Source organism: Pseudopipra pipra, chromosome 6, assembly GCF_036250125.1.
Source record: "Pseudopipra pipra isolate bDixPip1 chromosome 6, bDixPip1.hap1, whole genome shotgun sequence".
Taxonomy (NCBI): Eukaryota; Metazoa; Chordata; class Aves; order Passeriformes; family Pipridae; genus Pseudopipra; species Pseudopipra pipra.
In genome coordinates, this window is record NC_087554.1 from 49,258,089 (window position 1) to 49,282,817 (window position 24,729).

Here is a 24,729-nt window from a genome sequence, read left to right on the forward strand (position 1 = left end):
TTGAGGAGTTCCTGCTCCTGATTTAGGCCACTGAGACTGACATCTTTTTCTGAAGTGGTAAAATCCAAAACCAGCACTCTCAGCAACCTGGTTCAGAAGATCATGCCCATCCTCCGTGTCACAGTTTGAAGCAGCCACAGTCCTGTTCACAAGGAAGGCCAAGCTCACTTCTCCCATCCAAGTGCCCCAAAGAGCAGACTAAGAGTACATACTCCCTTGCACTCATTTATTCAGGCTCCAGTTGCATCAGTGACAGCTCAGGGAAAAGAGAGGCTGGGGTATCTGTGGCCTCTTGTGGCCAGGGGACTCTCAAGGGGGGTTGGGAGTTACAGCTTTGGAATCTATCAAACAGAGAGAAGCATTAAAGCACTAAAACACTGCTTTACTTCTCTGGGGACGAGTTGGGGCAATATGCTCTAAATACTGTCACGGTAGGAAAGAGGCATTGCACTAAAACTGCCTCTCTGGCTTCTCTGTAAAACCTGAAATTGTGATTCTTGCTCATTTCCTTCCATAAGTAGGCATCTTCCTCGAGAGGGTGATACAGGGTCTGAGGCCCAGGCAGGGAGAGGGTTCTCCTTATCTTGAGTCAGGTAGCCAAGCTGATTGAGGAATGACTCTCTCAGCAAAGCTTCACAACCCCTACCCCATACTTTACATCTGGAGCCCACCTTTATCTTCTGGGTTTCATTCTGGGGCCAGTGTGTAACACAGAACACCAAGTTATACACTTTGCCTAAAACATGTCTGCGTATAGCTCTGAGCTGGCAGACAAGGAGATGAGGTGCATTAGTAGGGGTAGATCCTCAGACTGTTTTGGGTTTTCCTGAATAATTTATGCTAATAAAATAATGGGACATATATTGCATGGCATTAACATCACAGCTTTCTAAAGTCCTGAGAAATCTAAGGAAGTCATAGGGAAAGGGTTAAGGGCACCACAGTCTACAAAGAAAAAGGAGAAGAAGGTTGTGCTCTGGAGAGGCGACAGCCAGCAGAGACTGAAACATCCACTGTCATTTTCTGCTTCAAGCTTCCTAAAAAGCTTGATTATTACCAGATGTTGAAGACAATTGAAACATAAAATGAGGATTGGAGCGATAGAAAGAAGAGCTTAAAGAACATTTAGATTAGTGAGATGTGTTCCAGCTTGCATAACCAGACAAAATTCATCTGCAAGGGCTTAAAGACCCATCCAAAGCCATTTCCAAGCTATTAATAACTGCTTTTGAGTAGCTAGAAAATAAGAGAGGATAGCAGGGGAACACTTAGTACCTGCATTGCAGGGAAAGACAAGGAATTTAAACCAATATGCCTAACTTTAATTCTTGGAAAGATTCCTGGAAACTATTATGAAACCCTCAGTTTATAATCAGGTACAGATTAGTCAATGATATGAAACACACTGCAGGGATTTGTCCAGAATAAACTGTGCCTATTTGTTACATTTTTTCTGCTTGGGTCTAGTGGTTAAGGGAAACAGACATAATTTTAAGAGTTTAGACACTTTCCTGGCAAATATGTTCAGGTGTGTTCCAGGGAAACATGGTCTAGACTTCACTGTGAGAACTGAATCCAGCTACCTGATAAATTGGAAGAGTAAAAGCATTGCAAGACCCAGGGAATGTATGCTCAGCCTATGTTTGACCAGTGTGGGGAAGAATGGATGATGGGGAAGAGAAAACAGCTAAAAGATATCTCAGTAAAGCCAAGCTGTTAGAGCTTGATAAACATTGGAAGGGAGGCTCATGATCTGAAATTATTGTGATGACTAAGAAGAGTACTCTGAGATCCTCAAGATGAAATTGGGCAAGTAGAAGAGCAAAGTATTGCAAGGAGAAAACGGAAATCAATGCCCAACTACACAGAGATCCACAAAGAAAATTTAAGGGAAGTAGTAGCAAAAACCTGGGTATGAAAGGATGTTGTGCAGCAATTGCAAAAAAACCCCAAACAAACCAACAAAGAAATGGCTTTAAACTACCTATGAAAACACTTGATCTGTAGATTAGAAGAATATCTGTATCAGAGGATGAAATTCTGAAACAGCTTTCTAATAGATGTGAAAATGTCAGGAATCTTTACTGGGTTCAAGATGGAAAAGAACCGTTTCTGGCAAGGACTTATCAGAGCTGGTTGCAGAAGTGCAGGTCCAGGCTCGGTGACACAGTAGCTTCCTTGCTAAGGTCTTTCATTTGCTTGTTTGTAAGACATAGTGGGGTGATGCTGCTCGTGTAAGGGTTCAGCTGGAACTGCTGTCTTCAGCTTTGGGACCCCCACTTCATGGAAGGCAGAGGAGATGGGAAAGACGCAGAACTCAGCAACATGAATGAGAAGTTTGGAAAATACATGAGTGTGAGGAGAGGCTTGGTTAATTTGGAATGGAGAAGGCTGGGGAGCAGGCTGGGGAAATGGGGTAGCAATCTTAGAGCTGCACAGGAGAGCCACAGAGCAGGCAGTGGTCAGCGGTTCTCCATATCCCATGCTGGACAACCTCATCTGAAGCAAAGGAGATAGAAATTAGGAAAAAAATGTAAAATTCAACATACAAAATACGAGGATAGCCAAACATTTAGACAAGTTCCTTTAGATGTAAGACTTCATATGTCCCTTAGCCACACAGCTGTCAAGGCAAGGCTGACTTTCCTCCTCTGGCAGGAAGGTACTGGAGTACCTAATCCACCCTGAAGGCATGGACAGGTTCAGTGGTCTGTAAGAGATCCCTTCAGCCTGATGCTTCTGTCAGTCTTGCTAAAATTAGGGTGAAATTGGGTTATGTGCACCTGAAACCATGTCAATGCCAGTAGGAGAGATCTCAGTGAACTTAGAGTAAATCTTCCACCTTCTTCTGATCCCCATAGCTGTAACAGGTAGTATTTTCCCAAAATTTTCTCACACACCAGAGGTCTACCAGCAGTAAAAAATCCAATATGCTTTTGGTCTCCTGCCGCAATAACGTACTACTGCTTTCACCATTTTGTTTTAGACATAGTTTGAAGAATTTTTCTATTAGAAATCATTTTCAGAGCCACATCAACCTTAGTCCTGCCCAGTACTCCAGGGTGTCTTTTTAGTTTTCAGTCCTGAAACAAGTTCTTCTGGAAGGGTAATAATTGGCACTGAAATAAGAGGGGAAAAAGGTGATGGGTGTGAGGAAGAAGGCACAGCAGGTGTGCCTGCGTTCAGAATGCTCTGCCACAGCCCTCAATAAATTCCCACACAGATGCTAAAGCCTGAAGAGAGGACAAGGTGTCCAGGATTTAACAGTAAATGACTGTCTAAAGAAAACAATTATTATATTGTTTACAAGACTTACCACAGTGGGTGTTAATACCAGACTTCAGAGTGTAATGATCTCTGTTCACTCTCCTAATAAATAATTTTTCTCATTTAGCCTGGCCGGTCAAATGGCTTTGACTTGTTGAATCCCTTGGATGGCTTGATGAATGTTCTCCCATCTTAATGACTCCCCATAACCTTGCTGCTTCCTGAACCAGTTCACCATGGCCAGCTTTTTCCCCCTTTGGGAGGTTGTTTATCTGACAACCAGGACACTGTTACTGGAGCATTTATAAAAAGATTATTCCGCTAATTATTCAGAGGTCATCAACTGGAAGGTGAAGCAGGCACTGGCTCTCAGCTTTGAGCCCCCCAATACTACAAGAATGTTCCTGTTACATAAAAACCCATAATTTTTAATTCTTTAGCACTTAACCTTTCTGCAGCCTTTGAAGGAAGGTTTCGGCTCCAGCAGATGCAGTTTGTTTGGAAGAAATTATAGTTTTCTCCCTTTTAATCAGATACATTCAATAACCACAGCAAGCTGAAGACATTTCTCCTGTCTTTTTTCCACAACAGTTTGTGTCATGAGGGGGATAAAGCAAAAACAGCTGCCCAGGCAATCCTAAATGGGCATCAGCATCACCCACAGGCAGACACTTCAACTACCCCCTCAAATACAGGCAGGTTTTGCCTGAAAAATGTGGGGTTTTCTCCTTCTGTAATTGCCTCAGGGTTCTGTGGAAATGAAGACAGGCTCAAAGTCACCCGTTGGTCAGGTAGAGGGTTTTGAAACGGATCATCAGCTCTGAACATGCCCCTCCACTTGTGTTCTCACTCATTGCTCACAACTTCATGAAGAAGGAGGCAAAGTCCCTGCAGTGCAGGACTGATCTGGAGCTTCTCTGCTTCCTTCACTGGTTTTGTTTTGCCCAGGTGTACAGGGTTGCAGCTGCAAAACATTGTTAAATATGTGAGAGGAAAAGCTGAAACAAGATCCCAAAGGAAGTGCCTTATAGATATGGCAGAAGGTGAAACAGCCAGGTTGCAGGTGATAACTAGGCTGCTTTGGGTAGTTGGTCAAATTTCACACCAATGGCAGGGGACTTCAGAGGGACCTCACAGAGCTGGTGAATGGACAAGAAGGTGGCAGATGAGTTTCAGCAGAGATAAAGCAGGTGATGCAGCTAGGGAAAAATAACCTGAACCATGACAAACACCTGGAACCATCAGTGCGATAGAGCATCTGAGAGAGGCAGGAGGAGAAAACACCAAGGTTGGGACACTTCAGTTTAGAGAAAAGAAGGCTATGGGAGGATACAAGTGGGGTTCACAAAATCATGAAGGTGGAGGATAGTGTGAAAATAGAGCTGATACACCCCAAATCCTGAGTCACAAGAAGTCAGGATCTCTAGGTAACCAGTGGGAGACTGCATTAAAGCCAGTAAGGTAGTTCTCTGCACAGTAGGCTATGAGCTCCTGAGCTTGCTACCAGGGGAGTTGGCAGAGGCAGACAGGACAAGAAGGGATAAAAAGAGACTGGGTAAATCCAGGGACAGCAGGATAGAGATATCAATACAGCAAAAAGAGAAGGTAATGTAAGGGATGTGTCACCTGCCATCCATAATCCATCAGCTGAAGATAGGTGCTGGGGGAGCAAAAGGGGCTGCAGAGAGCAGCTGCTTTTCCTGAGTAATGTCTAATGCCACTGTGGTTTTGCTGTTGCTCTTAAATTACCAGGAGAGCATGAGCTCAACCTCCCTCTGTTACAGTCTCTGCAGTCGAGACTCCACAAATTGGGTCAGCATAATCTGAGCACCAGGGCTGAGCCTCATGAGGGGAAAATCACATCCCTCAAGACTCAAGTGGTAGGACATTTCTTAGGGACTTCTGTTCGAATTATAGAACTCCCTTCTTTTAGGGAATTGTTAAATTTTTGGTCTGTAGGTACAGCAGACTGGGGTAAGTCCAGCTGAAGTAGCTCACATAACAGTCTTAGGTGAGTGCCCCTTCACCCTTTATCGCACACAGGTCTTCTGCTTATGACCAGAATCAACGAGTGGCAAGTTCTCAGGAAGAGACCCAGACATCTGCACAGAGAGAAGTCTTCTCCAAACAAAGGATTTAGCCCTGTAGCTTTTTCACTTAATACAGCTATTGGGTAATTTCATCCTTTCCCCAATTTACCAAGAAATTCAAAAGCTAAATTCTTTTGTTTAAAAAACAATCCATCCTTTCCCCCTTATTTTGATAGATAAATGAATTCAAATATGTATTGCTGGATAAACTCAAATACATAATGCTGACTAAAGGAAACCTCTGTTTATTTAATAAAGGAACAAGTTGGCTACAAGAAATGAATTACAGAAAAGACAAGGACTCTTGGTAATAAATGCAGGACTACAGCAGACACTGTGGGTTTCCTGATGCTTTGAGCTGTCTTACCAAGGAAATACTGTTTAAACATGCCAAGAGGGACTGTTTGTTCCCAGACTGACTCTGGCAGCTCTAATTGAAAGCACTGCCTAGGATTCAGTTTGCAGTGGGGTTGTATAGGAAAAAGCTGCATACACTTACTAGGCAAGGCTGAGGTGGAAACCACCAAGTTTTACTCCAGCAGAGGGTTCAGTGCAAGACTGAGCACAAAGCTCCCACAAAAGACAACTTTGAAAACTCATCTGGGGAGATCTTCAGCAGCCAGGTGTCACCTAGGATGTTTTTGAGTCTCCCTCAGTGACAGGACCCCAGTGGTAAGCCAGCAGTCGGTGCCTGTGGAGGGTTAGCTCTCACAGTGCCCCGATGCTGCACCGGCCTGTGTCGTGGCAGGTGCTGTGGCAGCATTTGGACCATTCACATAGTCAGTGACAGAGGCTCTGGAGTCAAGACCATGTGGTGGGGCTGTCTGAGGGGACTAGAAAAACCCATGTTTTGTTAACTGCTGCTCACAGAACAATTTGTTCACTCAAAATGTGCTGCAGGGAACGAGTCCCTTCTGGAGAGGCACAGAGCAAGGCACATGACTGTTGTCCTTATCAGCAGATCTCTTGCTGTCTGGTCTGAGCCTGATGAGACTCACTGCTCTTTAAATCACTATTTGTCACCAATTCTATTCCAGCCCTTCAATTGCTAAATATCCCTTTATGTACATATTTATTTGCTCCACAGCTACTACCAGGCCAACAGCCCCAAATGCAGTTTGCCCAGTCTCTGAACTGCAGTCTTACAAATTCATCAACAACATTTGCAATCAAAGAATGTAAGTTAAAAGCTACTTAACCTCAATAACAAAAATTAAAAAGTAAGTTATGGCTTCCCAAGGTTTCTCAGCATCTGCAACTCCCTTGTTTACTAATGGAAGACAAAGGCCGGATTGTAAACCTGCTGCCTCTAAGCTGGGAGAAGGGCTTCACCATGGAAGCAGGTGTTTCATGTCAAAAGCCAGCTCTGCCAGAAGCCAAGCATTCATGGAAGGGTAGGATCAACTGCACTTTCCATTTTCTAGATGCTTCAGCCAATGTTATTTTCTGTAAGTCTAAGAGAGGATTTGGAAAATAACTAGTTGTGCCTAAAAAGGCCTTGAGGATATATTCAAAGTAAGAAGACAAGGAACAGCATGCCACGAAGTAAAAGGTTTCTATTTATTTTGTGTAGCAGCTGTCTATTAACAATAGCTGTTCAGAGAGACATGGACATAGTTCCCAAGCACACAGAAATCCTCTCTGCCCCTTATGCTCCCTCTAAGTGATAGATGAGATTATATCAGGAGCATTAATACAACTCACAGCCCCAAGCCTTCTCACAATCCAGCATTCCCACTTTTTCAGTGCCTTTGGTGTGCCATTGACATTATTGATGCCTTTTGTAGTGTAGTGGGGAAGGTCAGTCTCTCCCTCTGCACAGCAAAACCCCCTCTTTTACTTGGAGGGCCTGGTTACAGAGGCATTATGTGCCACCCATGCCTCAGACTTACTTTGGAAGAACCTTTCCACCACCCCCTATGTAAGTCAGGTATGATCCCTGGGCACACACTGGGATTTACAAGGGGCAAACTTTCGTTTTCTTCCTTCTGTCTGGGTGCAAGGGGATGCTGACAGTCCCTGGAGGCTCACCAATCACCCTGGTTTGGAGACTGTTACAGTCTTGTCTCATGGCAACCTCCACCAATAATTCCCATTGCATTTTATTCAGACACCTTTCCCCGTACATAGGAGATGCCCCTCTCAACAGGAGGATGCTGAGATCCTAACACTTCTAGGAGAGGTTTTTGTACCAAGAGATAAGTGTGATCCACTGCAGTGATTCCCACCTGTGGAGCAAATCACCCTGGCTGGTGGCACCCTGAGAACTCTTCCTGCCACTGCAGGCCAGCTCTGAACCCAGTGAGGAAGCCTAGAGAGCCAACCCCATGCAGCACTGTGCACCTAATGATACCACAGGGGTAACCAGTGCAGGCAGCAGCACCAGCAGGAATGGTCATGCCTGCCATGGGCACCCAGTGCCAAGCAGAGTTAACAGAGAGACCAGCAGCTTTGGCACCACCTTTTTCCTCCTCACCCCTCAGAGAATTGAGCTGTGATGAGAAACATATCTCCAGCTCTTCACCATTCCAAACCAGCCATGCTAATGCAAAGCAGTTCTACCATGCAAGTAGAGCATCCTATTGCTCTCCCTTCAGCCAAACAGGATTTACACTTGCTCTGTAGCATCTGCCTCCAAACTCTGGGACACTACTCTGCTGTGGGAGTCTTGTGACTCTCAGCACCCTCCAGCCCTTGCAGAGGGGGTCACAAAGAGTGTGTGCTTCAGTTCATCACCTCAGGGTTCTCTTCTGCCCCAAGCAGCTGATTAGCAATTCTGCAGCAGCAAAACTGCACTGCCGCATAAGCCAGGTTTAGATGGTGATCCTTTAAACAGGAATGATCTCTGTCAGAACAGCTTTCTTAAATCCTGAGAGAGATGCTGCTACTTGCACTTAATTGTTTTTCTGTGTATTAGCTATTTAATGTTATTAGCATAATATGTGCTCCTGTTTACAGAGGAAGCATTTATCTGTGTGCCTTCACCAAAAAGTGGGTTCGACTAATTAAAAAAGGAGGACGGATGGGATTGCTGCGAGGATTTGAATGTAAATGCACTAGCAGATGCTTCCTGATCCTCCCAGCAGAGTACATCACTTTTAATAAACTCGGAACAGATGGCTGACTGCGGTGTCGGAGATGATATGTATCAAAGTGCTCTGCACTCCCCTCCCAGTCTACTCTGTCCTCAAGCCTCAAAATCCAGAGGGGTGAATCCTCACCTGCAGCTCTCTGGCAAAGTTCCCTCCACTCAGGGGTTCTGTGCTTACTCATTGCAGCTGCGGAGCCCTGCCAGGGATGTGTAGAGTTTCTGCTTCATGAGTCCTGTGGAAGTGTGGTTGAGGTGCTTGCTGAAATGCAGAGCCCATAGTTTGTTTAATTAGGCTGCACAAGGAGCAGCAAGAGATAAAGTATAGCTAGTTAAAATTTGTGTGTTTCTCTTCTTTCTCCTCCATGGGAGCTGGGTCCTCCTGATAGCAAGGAGGAAAAACTCCTCTTAGTTCAAAAAGGTGTTGATTTGAGCCAAATCTGCAAGACTGAAGTGAATTCTCCCTGAAACATTTGGTCTACCAAAATTGCCACTTAAACTGATAATGTGTTCACCTTATCTCTTGACCAAAAGATGGAATGAAGAACTCATTTAAAATAGGAAAGTTTTAGAAAATAAATAATCAGTGCTTTCTTGGGTCTTTTCTTCCAATGTCTCAGAGCTCTCTACAAAGAGGATTTTGTCCAAGGAATAAACTGAGGTATCACATTTCCCCAATTGCTCATTACGTAACCCATTGTTACCTTTGTTAGTGCTGGTTTGAGCCAAACTGTGCAATGAGTTGCCTGACTCCTTCACACCTATTTCCTAGTCTGGCTGCTGACAGTAACTGTGGGAGCTGCTGGCTGGTAGGTAAAAGGTGGCAAAGTCTGTGTGACTACTGGAAAGGAAAAATGAGCTGTATGATTCACTAGAAAATAGAAGGCAGTTTTCTGACAGCAGGGAGATGAGCTAAGTAGGTCTTTCCCTGGACTATCCCTAGGAAGGCAGCTCAGGTGTTTCTGGCAGCTATTTAAAGGACCACAGAGGGAAGACTGACTTCTAGGTATCTTTACCATCTGCAGCTCAAGCAATGTAACCAGAGGTAAATGCAGACCTAATTCCATAAAATGAGTTAGATCTCCTGAACAGTGCTGGAGATGGGGGAATGTCTGGGATCTAGCGAGCAAAATTTCCAGTGTGAAATCCTCATGAAGATAAGGGCTGGCACTAGGAAGCTGTGCTCTGCTTGGAAGGAAGGAAATGGAAGGAAATCTGTCTTCGGTGCAGTCTAACAGAAAGACACAGGGGAATGAAATACTGAGCAGAAAAGGAAGATCTGTGCTGAGGTTCCTATTGGAACATCCCTTTTTTAGCCAAATCACCACAGAAAAGCATGTGGATATTCAGCAGAAGGGATGGCAGACTGGCAGAGGAGTCTCCTGGAGATGGTAGTAAATCTGCAGCTCAGAAGTCCTAATCTGGGTCCCTTACACTACAAACCTCCTACAAAGGCTTGGATGAGCCATACTGGGTCTTTGTACCCCTTCTGTAGGTTAGAGAGGACACCTATGGCAGGCAAGACTGTATAGCAGAACACCTGAAGTTAAATATTAAAGCAGATGAAAATTGTCTGGTGTGGTGAGGATGGTGTGGGGATGTGGTGTTCAGGATAAGTGCAGGATGCAGTTGAGACCTTTGGAATTAAAATCAAAGAACAAGGTCAGGGGTTCCAAAGAAAACTGGATGGATAGGAGGGAGAAGGCAAATAAAATATCAGGCAGGATATTCTGGAGAGAAGAGAAGAAAACACAGATAATGGGCATTGTACAAAGAAAATAGAGAGGTCTGAATGGTCTTGTCCAGCATCTCAGTGTGTGTGTATAACACTGTCCTTGGCCAGCACAATCCCTCGGTATCACTTAACACCCCACAGCACTGAGGATAACCATCAACCAGTCCTTCCTATTGCACTTCAATAGACCTCTCCTGTAAAACTCCGCACGCTCTCATTTCTTCTTCAAAATTAATATATTATTGTATATTGAAGGTGTGAAATTAAGATAACAGCAGTATGATTGATATTGGGGAGGGGGGTAAAAATACTTCAATTTCTGCCAGTAAAATGGAGGCTTTGCTGCTGGATGCACGTCTGTCTTGGGAAGTTCTTTATTTTAAGCATCCAGTTATTGTTGTAGGAGGGACCATGGGCTGCAAGGATTCAGTGACTGCAAAATGAACTTTCCCATGAGTACAGACTCATCATTCACTTTTAATGATCCAAAGTCTCAAACTAATTCATACAAGAAAAACGGCAGTGTCATCCCAGGATGTTAATAGGAATAGAAACACCATAGAAGGTCATCTGTAATACAGAGGAGCTGTGTATTTTCTTGAAGAAGCACCTAACATGCGTCTAAGGGTTTCAAAACCCATTGCTCCTGTGAAGCAAAGAACCTCTTCCTGGATCATTCCAAAGTCCACATGAATCCTATTGAAATCAAGAGTGTATGTGTGGGTTATGGTTTAACAAAAAAAAAAGGAGTTTAAGTATGACAATAAGCTTCTTGTTATTCACCTGTTGATCTTTGGCAATAGTTGATATTCCAGCATCATTTCCGGTGGTAAAGGGATATTTCTAGTGTGAACTGTGAAAATGAAAATATCAATACCTCTCAAAAAAGGGGAAACACTTTCTCTTGGTAGGTGGGGCAAAATGAGGCATGGAGTGGGAGTCAGCCTCTGGGCTGAGGAAACAGAGCAACTGGCATATCTGAGCCAAGTCTCCAGCTCACTTTTACTCGCTGCCATCATTGTCTTGTTTTGTGGTGGTTTTATTTTACCCCTGAGGGTCTGACTTCTCTAATTAGCTTTTTTTGTTACACAGGAGTGATACATAAAGATTTCCTTTTCTCATCTCTGGCCAAATTGAGGATAACAGCTTCATCAGACAATTGAGTACTCTTCCAATCAAACAGCAATACATTGTCTCCAGGGAACTTTCTTTAACCACAGAATGCAAGCAGCTACACTATTTGTGCTGTGCTTGAGGCCCACTGCAGGGGCAAGTGGGGCCACTGCTTCTCCTGATAGCATCTTCAGAGAGAGCAGGAGGGAGCTCTGTGCTTGGTTCCCCTATTACAGTGTGGATTTCCAATGGGGCCCTCTGCTTACCCATCTCTTCCAATTAATGAAGCTGCTTTCAGAATATGAAAAATTCATTCCTTTGCTTAAGTCAAGGAATAAATCCCAGAAGGTTGATGGTTTGAAGCATTTGCATGTAAAATTTTAAAGTAAAATAAAATTAAATAAAACTGGAGTGATTGTGATACCCAGGAGTGTGGGAACAAAGGTCAGGACTGAATTCCCAATTCTCTTTGTGGCTATTGAACATTGTGTACCTACTGTTTATAAAGGGTTAATAAAGCATCAATAGATGCAATAAGCATGGAGAAACATGAGTAGTCCATGATCCAGATGGCTATAAACATACCAGGTGATGGTGGTAGAGATGGTCTTTAGCACAGTTATAAATAGAGCTGATCAAAATATGGAAATGTGTTGCTGCAATTATTTCAATAAGTAAAGTTGTTTTCAGTTCAAAGGATCTGAAAAATGTATCATTATATTAAAAAAAATGTTTGAAAAAGTCCTATTTAATTTCTGCTTTCATTTGTTAAAAAAACAGTATAAATAGATGCTGACAGTTTGTATAATCACCAAAACCCATGTAAAATACTCTGCTAGTCAACTTCCAAGGAGGGAGCTGCATTGCTATATAAGGAACTGATCCTACAGAGAGTTTCTACAGAAATTATTTGAGGCATCTATATCATTGTTAGGCTTGTACCTGTTTCTCCACATTATGCAAGAAATTCAAAGCAAGAGAGGTCTTCAAAGCTCCTACTGCTCTGACTTCTAAAGTATCAGTTTATATTATTGATCTGTATTGATTTTGTCAAGCTGAGTCTCCTGACGTGGACAACAAGCAGCATCCCCATGTCTGGTAGCAGAGGAAACATAAAGTGGACAACATGTACATTGAGCGTGGAGTTAAGCCAAAATATATCTCTGAAAGCATGGAAGAGTTCCCAGTCAAATATGATGATTTGTTACAGTTTCTTTCAAGGAGGAGGAGGTTCCCATTAGGGTTTTTCAGGACAATTTGACCTGCAGCAGATGCCACTTGTGTACAGACCAAAGGGAGTAATGGCATGTCTGTGACAGTGCTGGATAGGGGAAAGGACACTCAGGTCCTTCACACGGGCTTCCTGCTTTCACATCTGCAAGAGCTGGAGGAGGCTGTAGCTCTCATAAAATGTAGCTTAGGCTGTTTTTATTGCAGTAGAACTTTTATCACACAAAAATGCAGTGGGAGGCAGGAACTATCCTTCTCATGAGAACTGCTGAGAAATTATCCTTTGCCACGAAAGGACAAAACAGACAGAAAGGCCCTATCTCAAAAGCAAAGGGAGTCCTGGGAAGAGCACGATTTTCCAGCTCCCAAGTGAACACAGTAGTGGTATTTGGATGCATGCCTCTGGGAAATGCATCCAAACCTCAAGAAAGGAAGCCAGGCCTAGGATTCAAACTACAGCTCACTGAAATGCATAAAAGTCTTCCTATTGACCTATGTTTGAGTACAGGCTCTTAATGAACAATTTCTTTAGAAATGCAAATAGCAAATTTGCTCCTTACACTTTCAGTTTCTCCTTATGAGAATCTATGTCAAGCAAAACAGCTGCAACATTCCTGTCAGTACAGAAAGTCATGTACTCACTGCAGCCTTAAATACAAAGTCAATTTATTACCCATTTATCTTCTCTGCCTGGGGGAAACCCTTCCATTTCTGTTCCTCTGGAGTTACAGATGACAACAATTGCCTCTTACATGGCATGAAACACGTAAAAGGATTTCACTATGTTTCTGGTTATCTAGCTGTCTCCATAAAACAAAAAGCTGCTGAGAGCCACCAGACAATATTTTAGTAAAAACTCTCAAAAAAACAGAGAGGTAAGCGTGGTCCAGCTTTTCTTCCTCAGCTTTGTTGTTTCGGTTTTTTTCTTTTTTAAATCCCCAGCAAAGTAGAAAGTAGGTTTATCCTGAAAAATTCCCCCAAGCAGTTGGTAGCAGAGATTGAGTCTGAACTCAGTTAGCTGAGTACAAATGGAGAGGAGATCTCTGCAAGGTCAGTGGCCATCAGTGGCCCAAATCCTTCCCTCCAAACAGAGCAAATCGGAGCAGGGGCAGAGAACTTCTACGGGATCCCCCAAATTTCCTTTGGACTCATCCTGCAATGAGGAGGAGTCTGTCTGGACCATTTTATCTGCAAAGGATATGGATGAGGTGGGCTCAGCAGAGGCCTTTGCTGCATTTGAAGGTGCCTCGTGCTGCTGTCCTCTTGCCCTGTGGAAGGTAATTGCTGTTCCCCAAGTAAAGGACTGCAGTCCCTGCTCTCCTGGGAAGAAAAAGCATTGGTCAGGTAAGAAATCTGAGCTCCTGCAGGCTGAAGAAAAGCCCAGTAATAGTAATTTAAGATTCTGTGGCTGTTCCTCAAGCTGCTCTGTGCTGATGCCCTCAAACAATTTAATACCTGAAGCATTACATCCTCCTGTTCTTTGCTTAGTACAGAAGGAAAAGGTTTGCTTTGCCTGTAAAGAGAACATTCATTAACTGGCATTAACTTGCAATTGGGTGTTCAAAAACTGCCTTATCAACAGAACATCAGAGGTAGGAACCATCTGTACTGCAAAGGCTGCCCAAAGCTCTGCTCAGGCTGTGTGGAGAACAGCCTGACCCAAAACAGGGTAAGCTGATGGAGGGAAGGGACCAAAATGCCAACTGAGACCAACAAAGTCACAGAGAGAGTCTTTTTCTTTTCTTCATCCAGGCTGATTCATTTGCCTGATACAGGCTGAGACAGCTGTCTGCTATTGGCACTACTGGAGCATATCTAAAACATCCAGACACCCTCCCTATCCTCTCCATAATGTCTTTTATATGAGGGAATCATAGATCTTGAAGGATACTGATTCCTGAGACATCTATGTATGGTCATTTCTAAAATGAAAACCAGTTTTTTTATGTATCACCAGAAAGTTTCTGGGCCACTGAGTGAAGACTAAAAAAGTCCTAGTGCATGCAGGATGCACCAGAATTTCTTTGCATTATGTCATAGGTAATTATATGCTATAGGTAATTAACATGTGAGAATCACTGGCTAGTAGCCAGATTTAAAGGAGCCACATGAGAACAAGATGATGGCAGTTGTTTCTCTTGGAAAGGAGATGAGTAAGGGAGAAATGTAAATATCCATGAAAGCCTCACTGGACTAGGGAAGAGAAAGACCTTTTGTCTTTCCCAGCTTTTAGCATTAGAATAAGAGGTAAATTAAAAATAGCAGATGAAATATTTTTGCTGTGTTTAAACAAGATGTGGCACTTAATGCCATAAGAAGTCCTTGGGCTGAGGAAAGTACTAAGTTTGAGGAGAGACTGTTCAGAGGGACAAGTAAACCAGCTCCTTCTAATTAGCACTAAAACATTGTGGAGCACTGTAAAATATCAGGGCTAATGCCTAATTTTTGAGAGGTTTGGAAGTTGGGATTCTGCCTGATACACACACAGGAAGAGACCCTGTCCCCATCCCAGCCCCCATCTCGGCCTCTGGGAGAGGGCCCAGAGTCTATGTCTCCCTCCTCCAACCCAGAATGGCAACTGCTGTGTCCCTGTGCTCCGTAGCTCCAGGTAAATGGTTCCAGGGATGTGCTATTGCCACTGTTTAGGAAATAATATTCTTGCGGGACAGCAGTGCCCTGGAAGTCCTTAAGTCTGGCTTTTGTGGACATTTTTGGGGACAGAGACGTGCAGGGAGTAGGTACAGGGATCCTCACACCTTTCCTTCATCCTCCTGCAACAGCAGCAGGGCAGCAGGCTGTATGTTCAGTTGTCTTTTCATCTCTTCAAGTGCATTATTTCCAATGTTAGCTAAAGGAGATCAAAGAAAGCATCCAGAATGGAAAGTGTTTATGTGTTTCATGATTTCTAAACCTTGCTATTAGAAAAAAAAAAAAAGAAGAAAAAAATTTTTTTAATTATAATTGCTTTTTAATTAGGGATTTTGTCATTTGTCTCCATGAATTGGGGAAGTTAGCACAAGTGCATCTAACTTATATCTTGAAAAAGACCCTTACCACGTGCTCATTTGATCAATAGATGAACTCTGGCCTTATGGGCAGTCCAGGAGACCCACATCCCCCTCAGTACACATTAAGTGCTTCACTTGGTGTTCACTAAGCAGCTGGCCTGAAGTGGACAGACAGTTTGGGTATATAAAGGAAGAGGATGAGGAATAAAATTAATCTCTACAAAATATACCAGGCAGTCACTTCATGTTCAGAATCTGGGACAATGCTGGTGCTGACTGAGGGTCTGTGTGTTGGCTATGAGCTGCTGGCAGTGTGGAGGCAGTCTGGTGGGCTTATGGACCCCCAGAAGAGGAGTGTTGGTCCAAAGACCTCTTGTCATTACTGGTTTTTTCTTAACTCACATGAACCTTGTTTTGTGCCTGCAGGCCAATAAATAGGACTATATGTCTCTAGCTTCAGAGCTAGGTAAACAATATCAGTGATGTTCTCATGAGCTTGTTTTAGACCAGTCTAGAACTTACAGAACTGCTTTATCTTACTGAATATGTGAATCAGCATGACACAAACTTTGTTGTCACAAGTCTAATAAAACCATGCCCACGGGAACAATCAGTAATTTCCTGAGGAGTTTGAGATCATTCTGTTCAGAGAGAACCTCCATCTTCACATCTTTTCTTACAGATTCAATGGGGCTCACGGGAATCAATGAGGGTTTTCTGTAAGTGCCAGGTAAACTGACCATGGCATGGAAGAGGTATGAAATTTTCCAGATTGTGTTTGAATAATGTTTAGAAAAATTATGTTGAGATCCAAGCTATTTGTAAGGGTGCCCAGATGGTATTCTGTAATCACTACAGAAAGGTCTCTTCTCCCTACAGGGAACATCTGCCCCAGTGAGAGCTGTGCATGGCAGGCAAGGATGAGAATGGATAGGCAGTACCTCCTTTCAGGATTGGGCACAACGATGGGCTTTTTCATGGGGTGTAAGTAAAGCTTCGAACAGGAAAATCAATTAACTTCAGGCTGGTGCGAGCACATCCTAACTAAGAAAACCAAAGCCAAGTCAAAATCATTTTGCCTCTGATATGAAAAAGAAGAGAGGATTGCCTTTTAGCAGCATAGATGGGCATTCACAATAGCAATCTGAGCTTTGAAGCTCATTTCTATTTACAGGCAGACAAGCAAGACTTGTATGAGTGAACTGAGAGGCAAGTGTGATTGACTAACATGTGGAAAAGTAGAAAAAAAAGGTGCGATGTGGGGGTTTTAATAGGCTTTGCTACTAATTAGGCAATGAGTTTACATTCATGTTTTCCAGTCAAAGAGTTATCAATTGATTTCATATGCAAGGTGGTAATTGCTGCCTATTTTTTGCTTAGTGGTCTTTTTGGTTAGGGTGTGGATAATAGCTGTGCCTTGGCTTCAGGCCTTTTTGATATCTTCATGAAAATGAGACTTTTCTTCTTTATGAGCCTTAATTCCCAGATCTGTACACAGATCACAACAGTCTGAGAGGCAGTGTCGGTGTTTCCAAGCACAGAACACGGGTGAGTTCTTAACCCAGTTTCAGCCAGGAAATTAGAGAACAAAGCTCTCAAAGTAGCTCAGAACCATACCCAAGGTACCTTGGTTTTATTTCCTGAATTCCGAAATAAAATTAAAATAAAAACTTACTCTTATGCATTCATTGAGAATAGCACTTAAGCCACATGATCTCTAAGCAGAGAGACCTTGTGCAGAGGAAGATCATATATCAATATGGCTTTTAGGCTGACCCTCTTGGTTGCCCAGCTCAGAACATGGATAATGCAACAGTGCTGGGTGTCTGCTTCCATCCATCCTGGCATTGCCATCTTCTCAAATCACTTATAGACTAGGAAGGCAAATAACCTTTTCTCATCACAATAACTCACCTCTTTGTCCATCTGCACGTTATGTTAGTGACTGCAGGCGGGTAATGGTACATGGCTCTCCACATTCCCACCACACTTCATGCACTGGAAATTGTGCAGCTATAAGGAAAAATGGAATTGTTCTCTATAGACATCAATAGCTTTTTTATAAGGCTGGAAGTGGTCGTAAATGTCCATCCTCATTACTTTGTCATCCACTAAATATCTACTTCTGTCCATATAATAAAACACAAACTACTTTAGAGACTTACAAACCTGCTTTTTCCTTGAAGTCTGTTGTGGCAGAATGCCTTCCACTTCTTTATTTGATCACTTTTGCCTTTTGACATAAATCTTTCCCTAACATGTTTTACTGTTACAGTTCCTAATATAGCTGTGCCTAATAAGACAAATTCCAATAGCAGAAGTACTGAATTGCTGGATTAACAGTTTCATATCCAGTTCCCTGGGACAAGAAACAGAAAAATTCATCATCCATCAGATACTTTTACAGTGGGAGAATGCATGCCATACCTGGAAAACATTTAGTTTCTCCTTTCCAATGAACTTAATGTATGCAAGACCACAGCTTGAGAGAGAAAAAAAAGTAGTTATGGGCACTACACATCCTGGTACATTTCTTGAAAAGAGGCCCCAGGGAAGAAAAGGGATTCATATAAGAAACAGGATTAGAACTGAGATAATATATTGCCCTAACAAGATCAACATTTATATGTAAGGATAAGTAAATATTGACTAGGAAAACATAGCCTGATAAGGAGACCAATCTGTTTCTCTCTTAGGAACACATAGGAATTAACAAACTTAATAATGTTCAGTATTTGAGACTCAGAGACTAAAATGCTCTGGTGTATCCTGAAGGAGTGAAAGGTCATTGTATATGACCTCCACCCCTCTCCCCCAATAAATAATTCAACAACACACAAACACAGTCTGTGAAAAAAAAAAAAAAAAAGACAAGAAAAGAAAAGAAAGAAAAACAAAACAAAACAACACAACCAAAAAGAGAGGATATTATTGTTCTGGAGGATGCAGGTTCCCCATGGAACAAGAACTGTCATGGGTGTTCATTTCCTAGACTTATGAACATTTAACCATCAATAGTGCCATTCAAAAACACTGTTCAGAGGATCAATTTATTTCCATATTTTCTCTGCTATTAACTAGAAAATGCAACAGACAAGAGGCGATTTGATTTTGTATGAGTGGCCTTTTAGAATCCAAATGTGCCTTTTGAAGCATGCATTTAAATCAGATAGATATCAGGACATTTGGAGCACATTTCCATGTGCATCTGGAAAGGGAAAGGGGAAACCTATAGTGCAGTCAATACTCCCTGGTCTCATAGAAAAGTTCTTGTTATCTTAGACAAGATGACCTCTTAGGTTCTCTCTAGTTCCTTGGGTGCAGGACTCCCCTGTGAACAGAGTGACGCAGGGTGGAGGAGGTCAGTGCATTTTTCTGAATTTTGTTTTCTAGTTTAAGTCCCTGGCTTTTGTGACCTCTGAAGTCGCTTGATGGATAGCACAGAACAGCTGAGCTGCTATTCCTAAAGAAATATTGTCCTAAAGAAGCATTAGATTCACTTTCAAAAGAGAATCCAGCTGACTGACCTGACAGATGCTCAATACAAAGAATAGAGGCACAGTCTTTTAGAAGCATGGATATGCTTGTGACCAAGAGAATGGTACACTTTGTTACTTCCTCTCTCCCTTTGCCAATGCAAACTGGCAACCAGGTAATCTTGGTTACTTCAACTATGGAGTGTAGGTTGTTGCTACAGATTGTTATGAAACATTGGACAAATGGGTAGCAACCTATTAAAATTTGCTTGCAGAGTCACAATAGCTGGGCAACAGATGCACCAGCCTTTGCTGTTTAACCCACATGATATCCTACTAACAAATATTTCATAACAGCCGGGACTTACCATCTCCACCATCAAACCTGTTTCATGGTGACCAGTTCTCTGGTCTCTCTTGATTGGTCTTACATGGACCCCCATCCTCTGTGGACCTGTTTAACAGGCATCTAAAAATTTCAGCACCTGTTCTAAACTTCCGTGGTCAGTGAAAGGCAAGGGGACCCCGAGAGGGCAAAACCACCTACAGGTAACAACGCTGGCTGGGACACGGAGTGACTCTCACGTTTGATTGCTGGTACATACAGAGAGGGCACATGTGCAGAGGTGCTGTAGATTGCCAGTGTCGGGTGAAGCGTTGGAAAAGCAGTACTCTGGAAACACGCCTCAACCTTCCTGTGCCTGCCAAGTGCGAGAAGGTGGAGCAACAGGGGCCTGACACCTTCTACTGGCACAGGCAGCCGGGGAAGTCGGGGGGATGCTGGCGTGTGGCCGCTCCTCTGACACCCGGCGACCGATGGAGGTTCTTGGGAACGAAGGCTCTGTGCTAGGGGAGGGGGGAGAGGAGGAGGTGGCTTCCTCCTGACGCCATTTCCGAGGGCTGGGATATATAAATGAGCCGGTTGCTGCAGTGCCCCATCTGGGATCCTCAGCCAGGGCACTGGCGTAGATACACACGGCCGGTGCTGGTCCCCCCCGGCACTCTGCCTGGAGCCCCCACGACAGCACGGACTCACCCTCTGCCCCTTTCTCCCTCCCTCCATCCCGCCAGCACCATGAGCCGCCCAGGACTGTTCGCCGTCCTGCTCCTGGCCGTGCCGGGTAAGTGGGGCTGGGCTGGGCTCCGTGTCCCCCCTGCCGCACCCCGGCCCCGCTCCCGCCTTCGGCACCGCGGACAGGGACGGACCGGCCCGTCAGCACCGCGGACAGCGGCCGCCGCAAGGTCACTGCCGATGGCCGGGCCCTTCCCTTCCCTTCCCTTCCCTTCCCTTCCCTTCCCTTCCCTTCCCTTCCCTTCCCTTCCCTTCCCTTCCCTTCCCTTCCCTTCCCTTCCCTTCCCTTCCCTTCCCTTCCCTTCCCTTCCCTTCCCTTCCCTTCCCTTCCCTTCCCTTCCCTTCCCTTCCCTCTTCCCCTTCCCTCTTCCCCTTCCCTCTTCCCCTTCCCTCTTCCCCTTCCCTCTTCCCCTTCCCTCTTCCCCTTCCCTCTTCCCCTTCCCAGACTGAGAGGGGCACAGTGCATACATCCAGCTGCTGCACCCAGGGACTACTTCTACCAGAGTGTGATAGCCCTCTTCTCCACTCCCATTTTTAGCAGGATAGTAATTCCTTACTCATCTCACAGCTGAAATGAATAACAAGTTCTCTTATTTTCCCCTCTCCCCACCTTACAGCCGTCTCTCTTCCTGTGACAAATGACATGAATAAAAGCGACACTAAGGTAAGGATGGGCCAGTAGTGGAAGGGTCAAATGAAGAGGAAGGATGTGATGTTTAACCTACACCTAGCTGTTTGGTTTTGGCCTGCTCCTGCACCTGAGGAAGTCCCTTAGGATGTACCAGAGGGATTGGACAAGCTTGTTTAGCGAGGAGATGGAGGCTGGGTATACCTTTCCCCAGTCCTCCTACTTTCAGCTTTTCAAAGCTCCCAGCAGGAGGTGACTCAGGAGAGAGTGGGGGGAGATGTGATTCAGGAAAGGGCATTGCTAGAACTGTGTGTGTTTGGGGTGTGTACATCTGTGTTTGCATGTGTGTAGTATGTTCCTTAAACATGCATGTTCCAGAAAAATAGGCAACTGGTACTCTTGGCTTGCTAATCCATTCTCAGGAGCTGCTCAGCCTGTCTGGATGGCTACAGGCAGCGCAGGACTTGGCTGACCTCTCCAGCCCTCCTTTATAGGCTTCCGTGCCTACATCTGTGTCATGCCCTCTGACATTAATAGCTGCATTTTGCAAATGTGTGCTCTCTCAATAGACTTTTGGCAGCCTAAATGCTTGGATAGGTGGGTTTGCCTGTGTTTATCTGTGACAGACACCACCCCCCTCACCTCCTCCTTCCCCATCTTTCAGATGAGCCAATCTCTTGGCTGCCCAAATTAAAACTTCTACAGAAATTCATGTCCAGAAAGGAAACTCCAGCCTTTTCCCCCTTACTTCTTGAAATGTTCTGTGTTGTGAAATCTTCTAGCCACAAAATGTTTTTTCCCCCGGCAGCAGTAGGGGAGGGTACAGGCTCCATTGCATGTCACCTATAGGACATGTGCCATGAGCAATGCCTCCCTATTTTCTGTCAGACGTGCCTGGGCCCGGACAGTGGTTGCTTTGTTAAGACTTTTAGCCTGCTTAGCCCTTGCTGGGGCTGAGCCATGAGCTGTGAGACACCGGATGCCTTCCTTGGTCGGTGTGCTGCTGAGGAAGGGCACGCGGGATAGGCACTTCAACTGGCCATGCCAGAGTGTGATGCTCATTGGGCATCTGGTGGGACAGTCCATTAATTCCATGATTTTCCCTGTGAGATCTATCCCCCAATATGTTCTTTGTGTTAAAAATGGCACTTTTGTGGCAGTTGGTGCAACTCTATGGAAATGCTTCCACCAAGGAAGGACTCCTTCCCAAGACTGCCCCCCTCCCTGGGTATTACGCGACACATGCTTTATCTGAGAGCAAAATCATCTTTCTTTTGAATTTGCTGCAATTGGAAGGAGCCTTAGAACTTTCTGCCTTCACCACCCTTTAAGTCACAGCATTGTAGTGAAGGAAGTTCTGGTCTTACAGGGCAGATCAGGGCAGGGATATCATCACATGAATACAGCAACAAGCACTGCAGCTCTTCCTACACACCATGCTCTGTGCCACCAGCATTTGAGGGTAGCTCAGGGATGTGTAATGTGTGGTCAGGACCTGCAGAACTTTGCTGGGCAGCTCATCAGACTTCCCTTACACCAAGGGCTTTCCACAGGGAGCTGAGCACAACCAAAGCATTTACAATGTCTCTGGTGTTTGCCCACTATTGTGCTTGTTTCCCTCTTACAAACATACATTTCAGAAGGGCCTGAGCATAGCCAAGCTCAAATATGGAGAAGTCTGTCCTTGTAAGGACAAGATCCTTTGGAGGTTTCTGTGTGGGGACATTGTGAACTGCTCTTAAGGATCTAGTTACCTGCTCATGGTTAGATGATAGCTATGGCAAAAATCCAGTCTGAGTTTCTGCACTGGATTAATTACATTCATTTGGAAAGGATCTCGTCGATTTCCTGATGCAGGCTATTATTTCATGACCTTGTGAAGCCTCACTTTGCAAGACTTGCTCTAACAAAAAGACAAGGAGAGTGCTGCGGAATGACTGCATTCTTCCTTCACTTCCTTACAAAGTTCCTCCACAGAGTTGACTGTATTTCTGTGGTAACTGATGTGGGTTTTTGTGCTCAAAGACCTTGAATCATCTTGGAAGCCTTCAAAAGGCTTGAATAGAATATTTCATTGAACTAGATTCTTATTTCTCATGCTGAGAAAGTCCTCAATTCTGAAGCTGCATCAAAAACTGCTGCAATAAGGGAGTTCAGAGGTTGGGAAACATGGGAGGGGAGAATCAGAACCTGGGGTTTTTTTCGATTTAATGGTAGAGTGAGGTGACTCAAAGTCATCTAAAGTCAGTATTATTAGATTGCTTGTGGTATAGGAGAGTAATACCAGGGAAATTCCCCTTGTTTATTTTTTTTAGATCTTTCCTGTAACATTTTTAATCCATCAAGCAATCCCCTCAAACTCAAAGGAGTTTAGGAGTTCAGCATTTTATGGCTGTGATCTGCAAAGGCAGAATTCTCTCCTTACATAGGGTGAAAATTTGCCCATTCCAGCTGGTCAATGAATATATCCAGTTGCTTGAATGAACAGCATTGTAGTTGACTGGGAATTGCTGACTTGTGTTTAATTTCTGCTGCAGCCACAGTGCTCAGCTCTCCTGGGAATGGTGCACTGTGAGGGAGGTCAGGGCTCTCAGGGCTGCCTGCAGAAATCATCAGGAGAAAGAGATTCAGTGAGTGAATTTTTTGCTCTCAAGGCTTACCTGTATTTTTTTTTTTTTTCAATTTAGCCTCTGTTTTTTTCCACAAGCAGTTGTGAGCCTTGCATCCTTCCTGGGCTACTTTATAAATAACTATCCTTTTGAACTAGGCAACCTGACTCCTACACCATTAACCAGCCCTAGACTGTAGTGAATGCTTCTCTCCTGTGTGATCGTTTGTGTCTACCATGGTAACACATTAGGGCTTTCAGTGGTGTGTTTTTGTGTGTCTTCACACCTGACAGAGGTACCACATTGCCTCTGCACCTCTTTCATTCTCCTACCACACACACAGCTCTGGGATCCCTGTGGTATCAGCAATGCTGCAGTTGTGTGGATGAAGAGTTAGGCCTTCCATCTCACTACAGGTGACAAACCAGATAAATAATGCTCCTCATCTTACGCTGAAGAAAAGAGCTGCTGGAAAGGGTGGGCCCAGAGTTCATCCTATCTGAGAAGCTGCACCAGATTTTCTTCACTTTCAGATGACCTGCCACCATGTACAGCTCTTCCAGTCTGTAACAGATGATTTGAACACTCAAAGCACAAGGTCAAACACTTCTCCAGAGTGTCTTGTCCTTCTCTAGGGTTTGAGAGCAGTATTTTTCTTCTGTGTTTGCAAGTAGTTTGCCCCTGACCTCACCTTCCATGCCTGGCTGCAATGTAACTGTGGTGCCTTTCTCAGGCTTTGAAGAGCGTGCAAGATTTCAAGGTCACCTATTGAACAACAATGACCACTTGTTTCTCTCTACAATCCACTGAGCCCTTTTATGAGATTCATGTTGAGATATATTGGCTTAAAAGAGGACAATTTTGAGCTTTCTATGTATATATCCAGATACCCTTTACTCTCCTCATGTGCCCAGGCCCTGGGATGGTCTGAAGCTGTGAAATCCTCAGCTGAATTGTGTGTCATGTTGAAGAAGCTCTTTCCAGTGTCACTTGTCATTTGTTCACTTCTGAGTTGCAGCAGGTACCCTCTGTTCCTGCATCAGGTAAAACAGGAACTGAAAATTCAGTTCTGGCTTGACCAGAAAGATCTGTGACAGCACCTGCTGCATTTTAGCCTTGGTAACAAGTAGATTTAGGAAAAAAAGATAAAAAAAGCAGTGCTTCAGTTTGTATTTTTGTCTCTTTCTAGGTGATGAAGTGCATTGTAGAGGTCATCTCTGATACTTTATCTAAGCCAAACCCCCTGCCGATCAGCGAGGAATGCCTAGAAACACTCCGAGGAGGTACAGCCTTAGACTTAATGCTGGGTATCAGCAAGCACAGATCTGGCAAGTAGGGGCTGGTCCTGCCCTGACCAGCAGAGTCCTGGCTCCTTGATCCCTGTTAAGGGGTCCTCGACACACTCACCTCCTC

The 24,729-nt window shown here is 44.2% G+C and overlaps 2 protein-coding genes across 4 annotated transcripts in view; one reads left to right on the forward strand and one right to left on the reverse strand.

Moving 5' to 3' along the window:
• ITPK1 (inositol-tetrakisphosphate 1-kinase) overlaps positions 1–24,729 on the reverse strand; it is a 236,554-nt gene that overhangs the window by 60,024 nt on the left and 151,801 nt on the right. The gene's annotated exons all lie outside the window — the stretch shown is intronic.
• CHGA (chromogranin A) overlaps positions 19,941–24,729 on the forward strand; it is a 48,443-nt gene continuing 43,654 nt past the window's right edge. The window contains exons 1-3 of one of the 3 annotated variants that reach the window (XM_064659017.1): positions 19,941–20,128; positions 20,697–20,743; positions 24,506–24,599. In XM_064659017.1, coding sequence (XP_064515087.1) covers positions 20,083–20,128; positions 20,697–20,743; positions 24,506–24,599 — 187 coding nt within the window. In that variant the 5' untranslated portion in view covers positions 19,941–20,082. The remainder of the gene's footprint in view (positions 20,129–20,696; positions 20,744–24,505; positions 24,600–24,729) is intronic. The other 2 variants (XM_064659015.1, XM_064659016.1) reach the window with 2 other exon arrangements.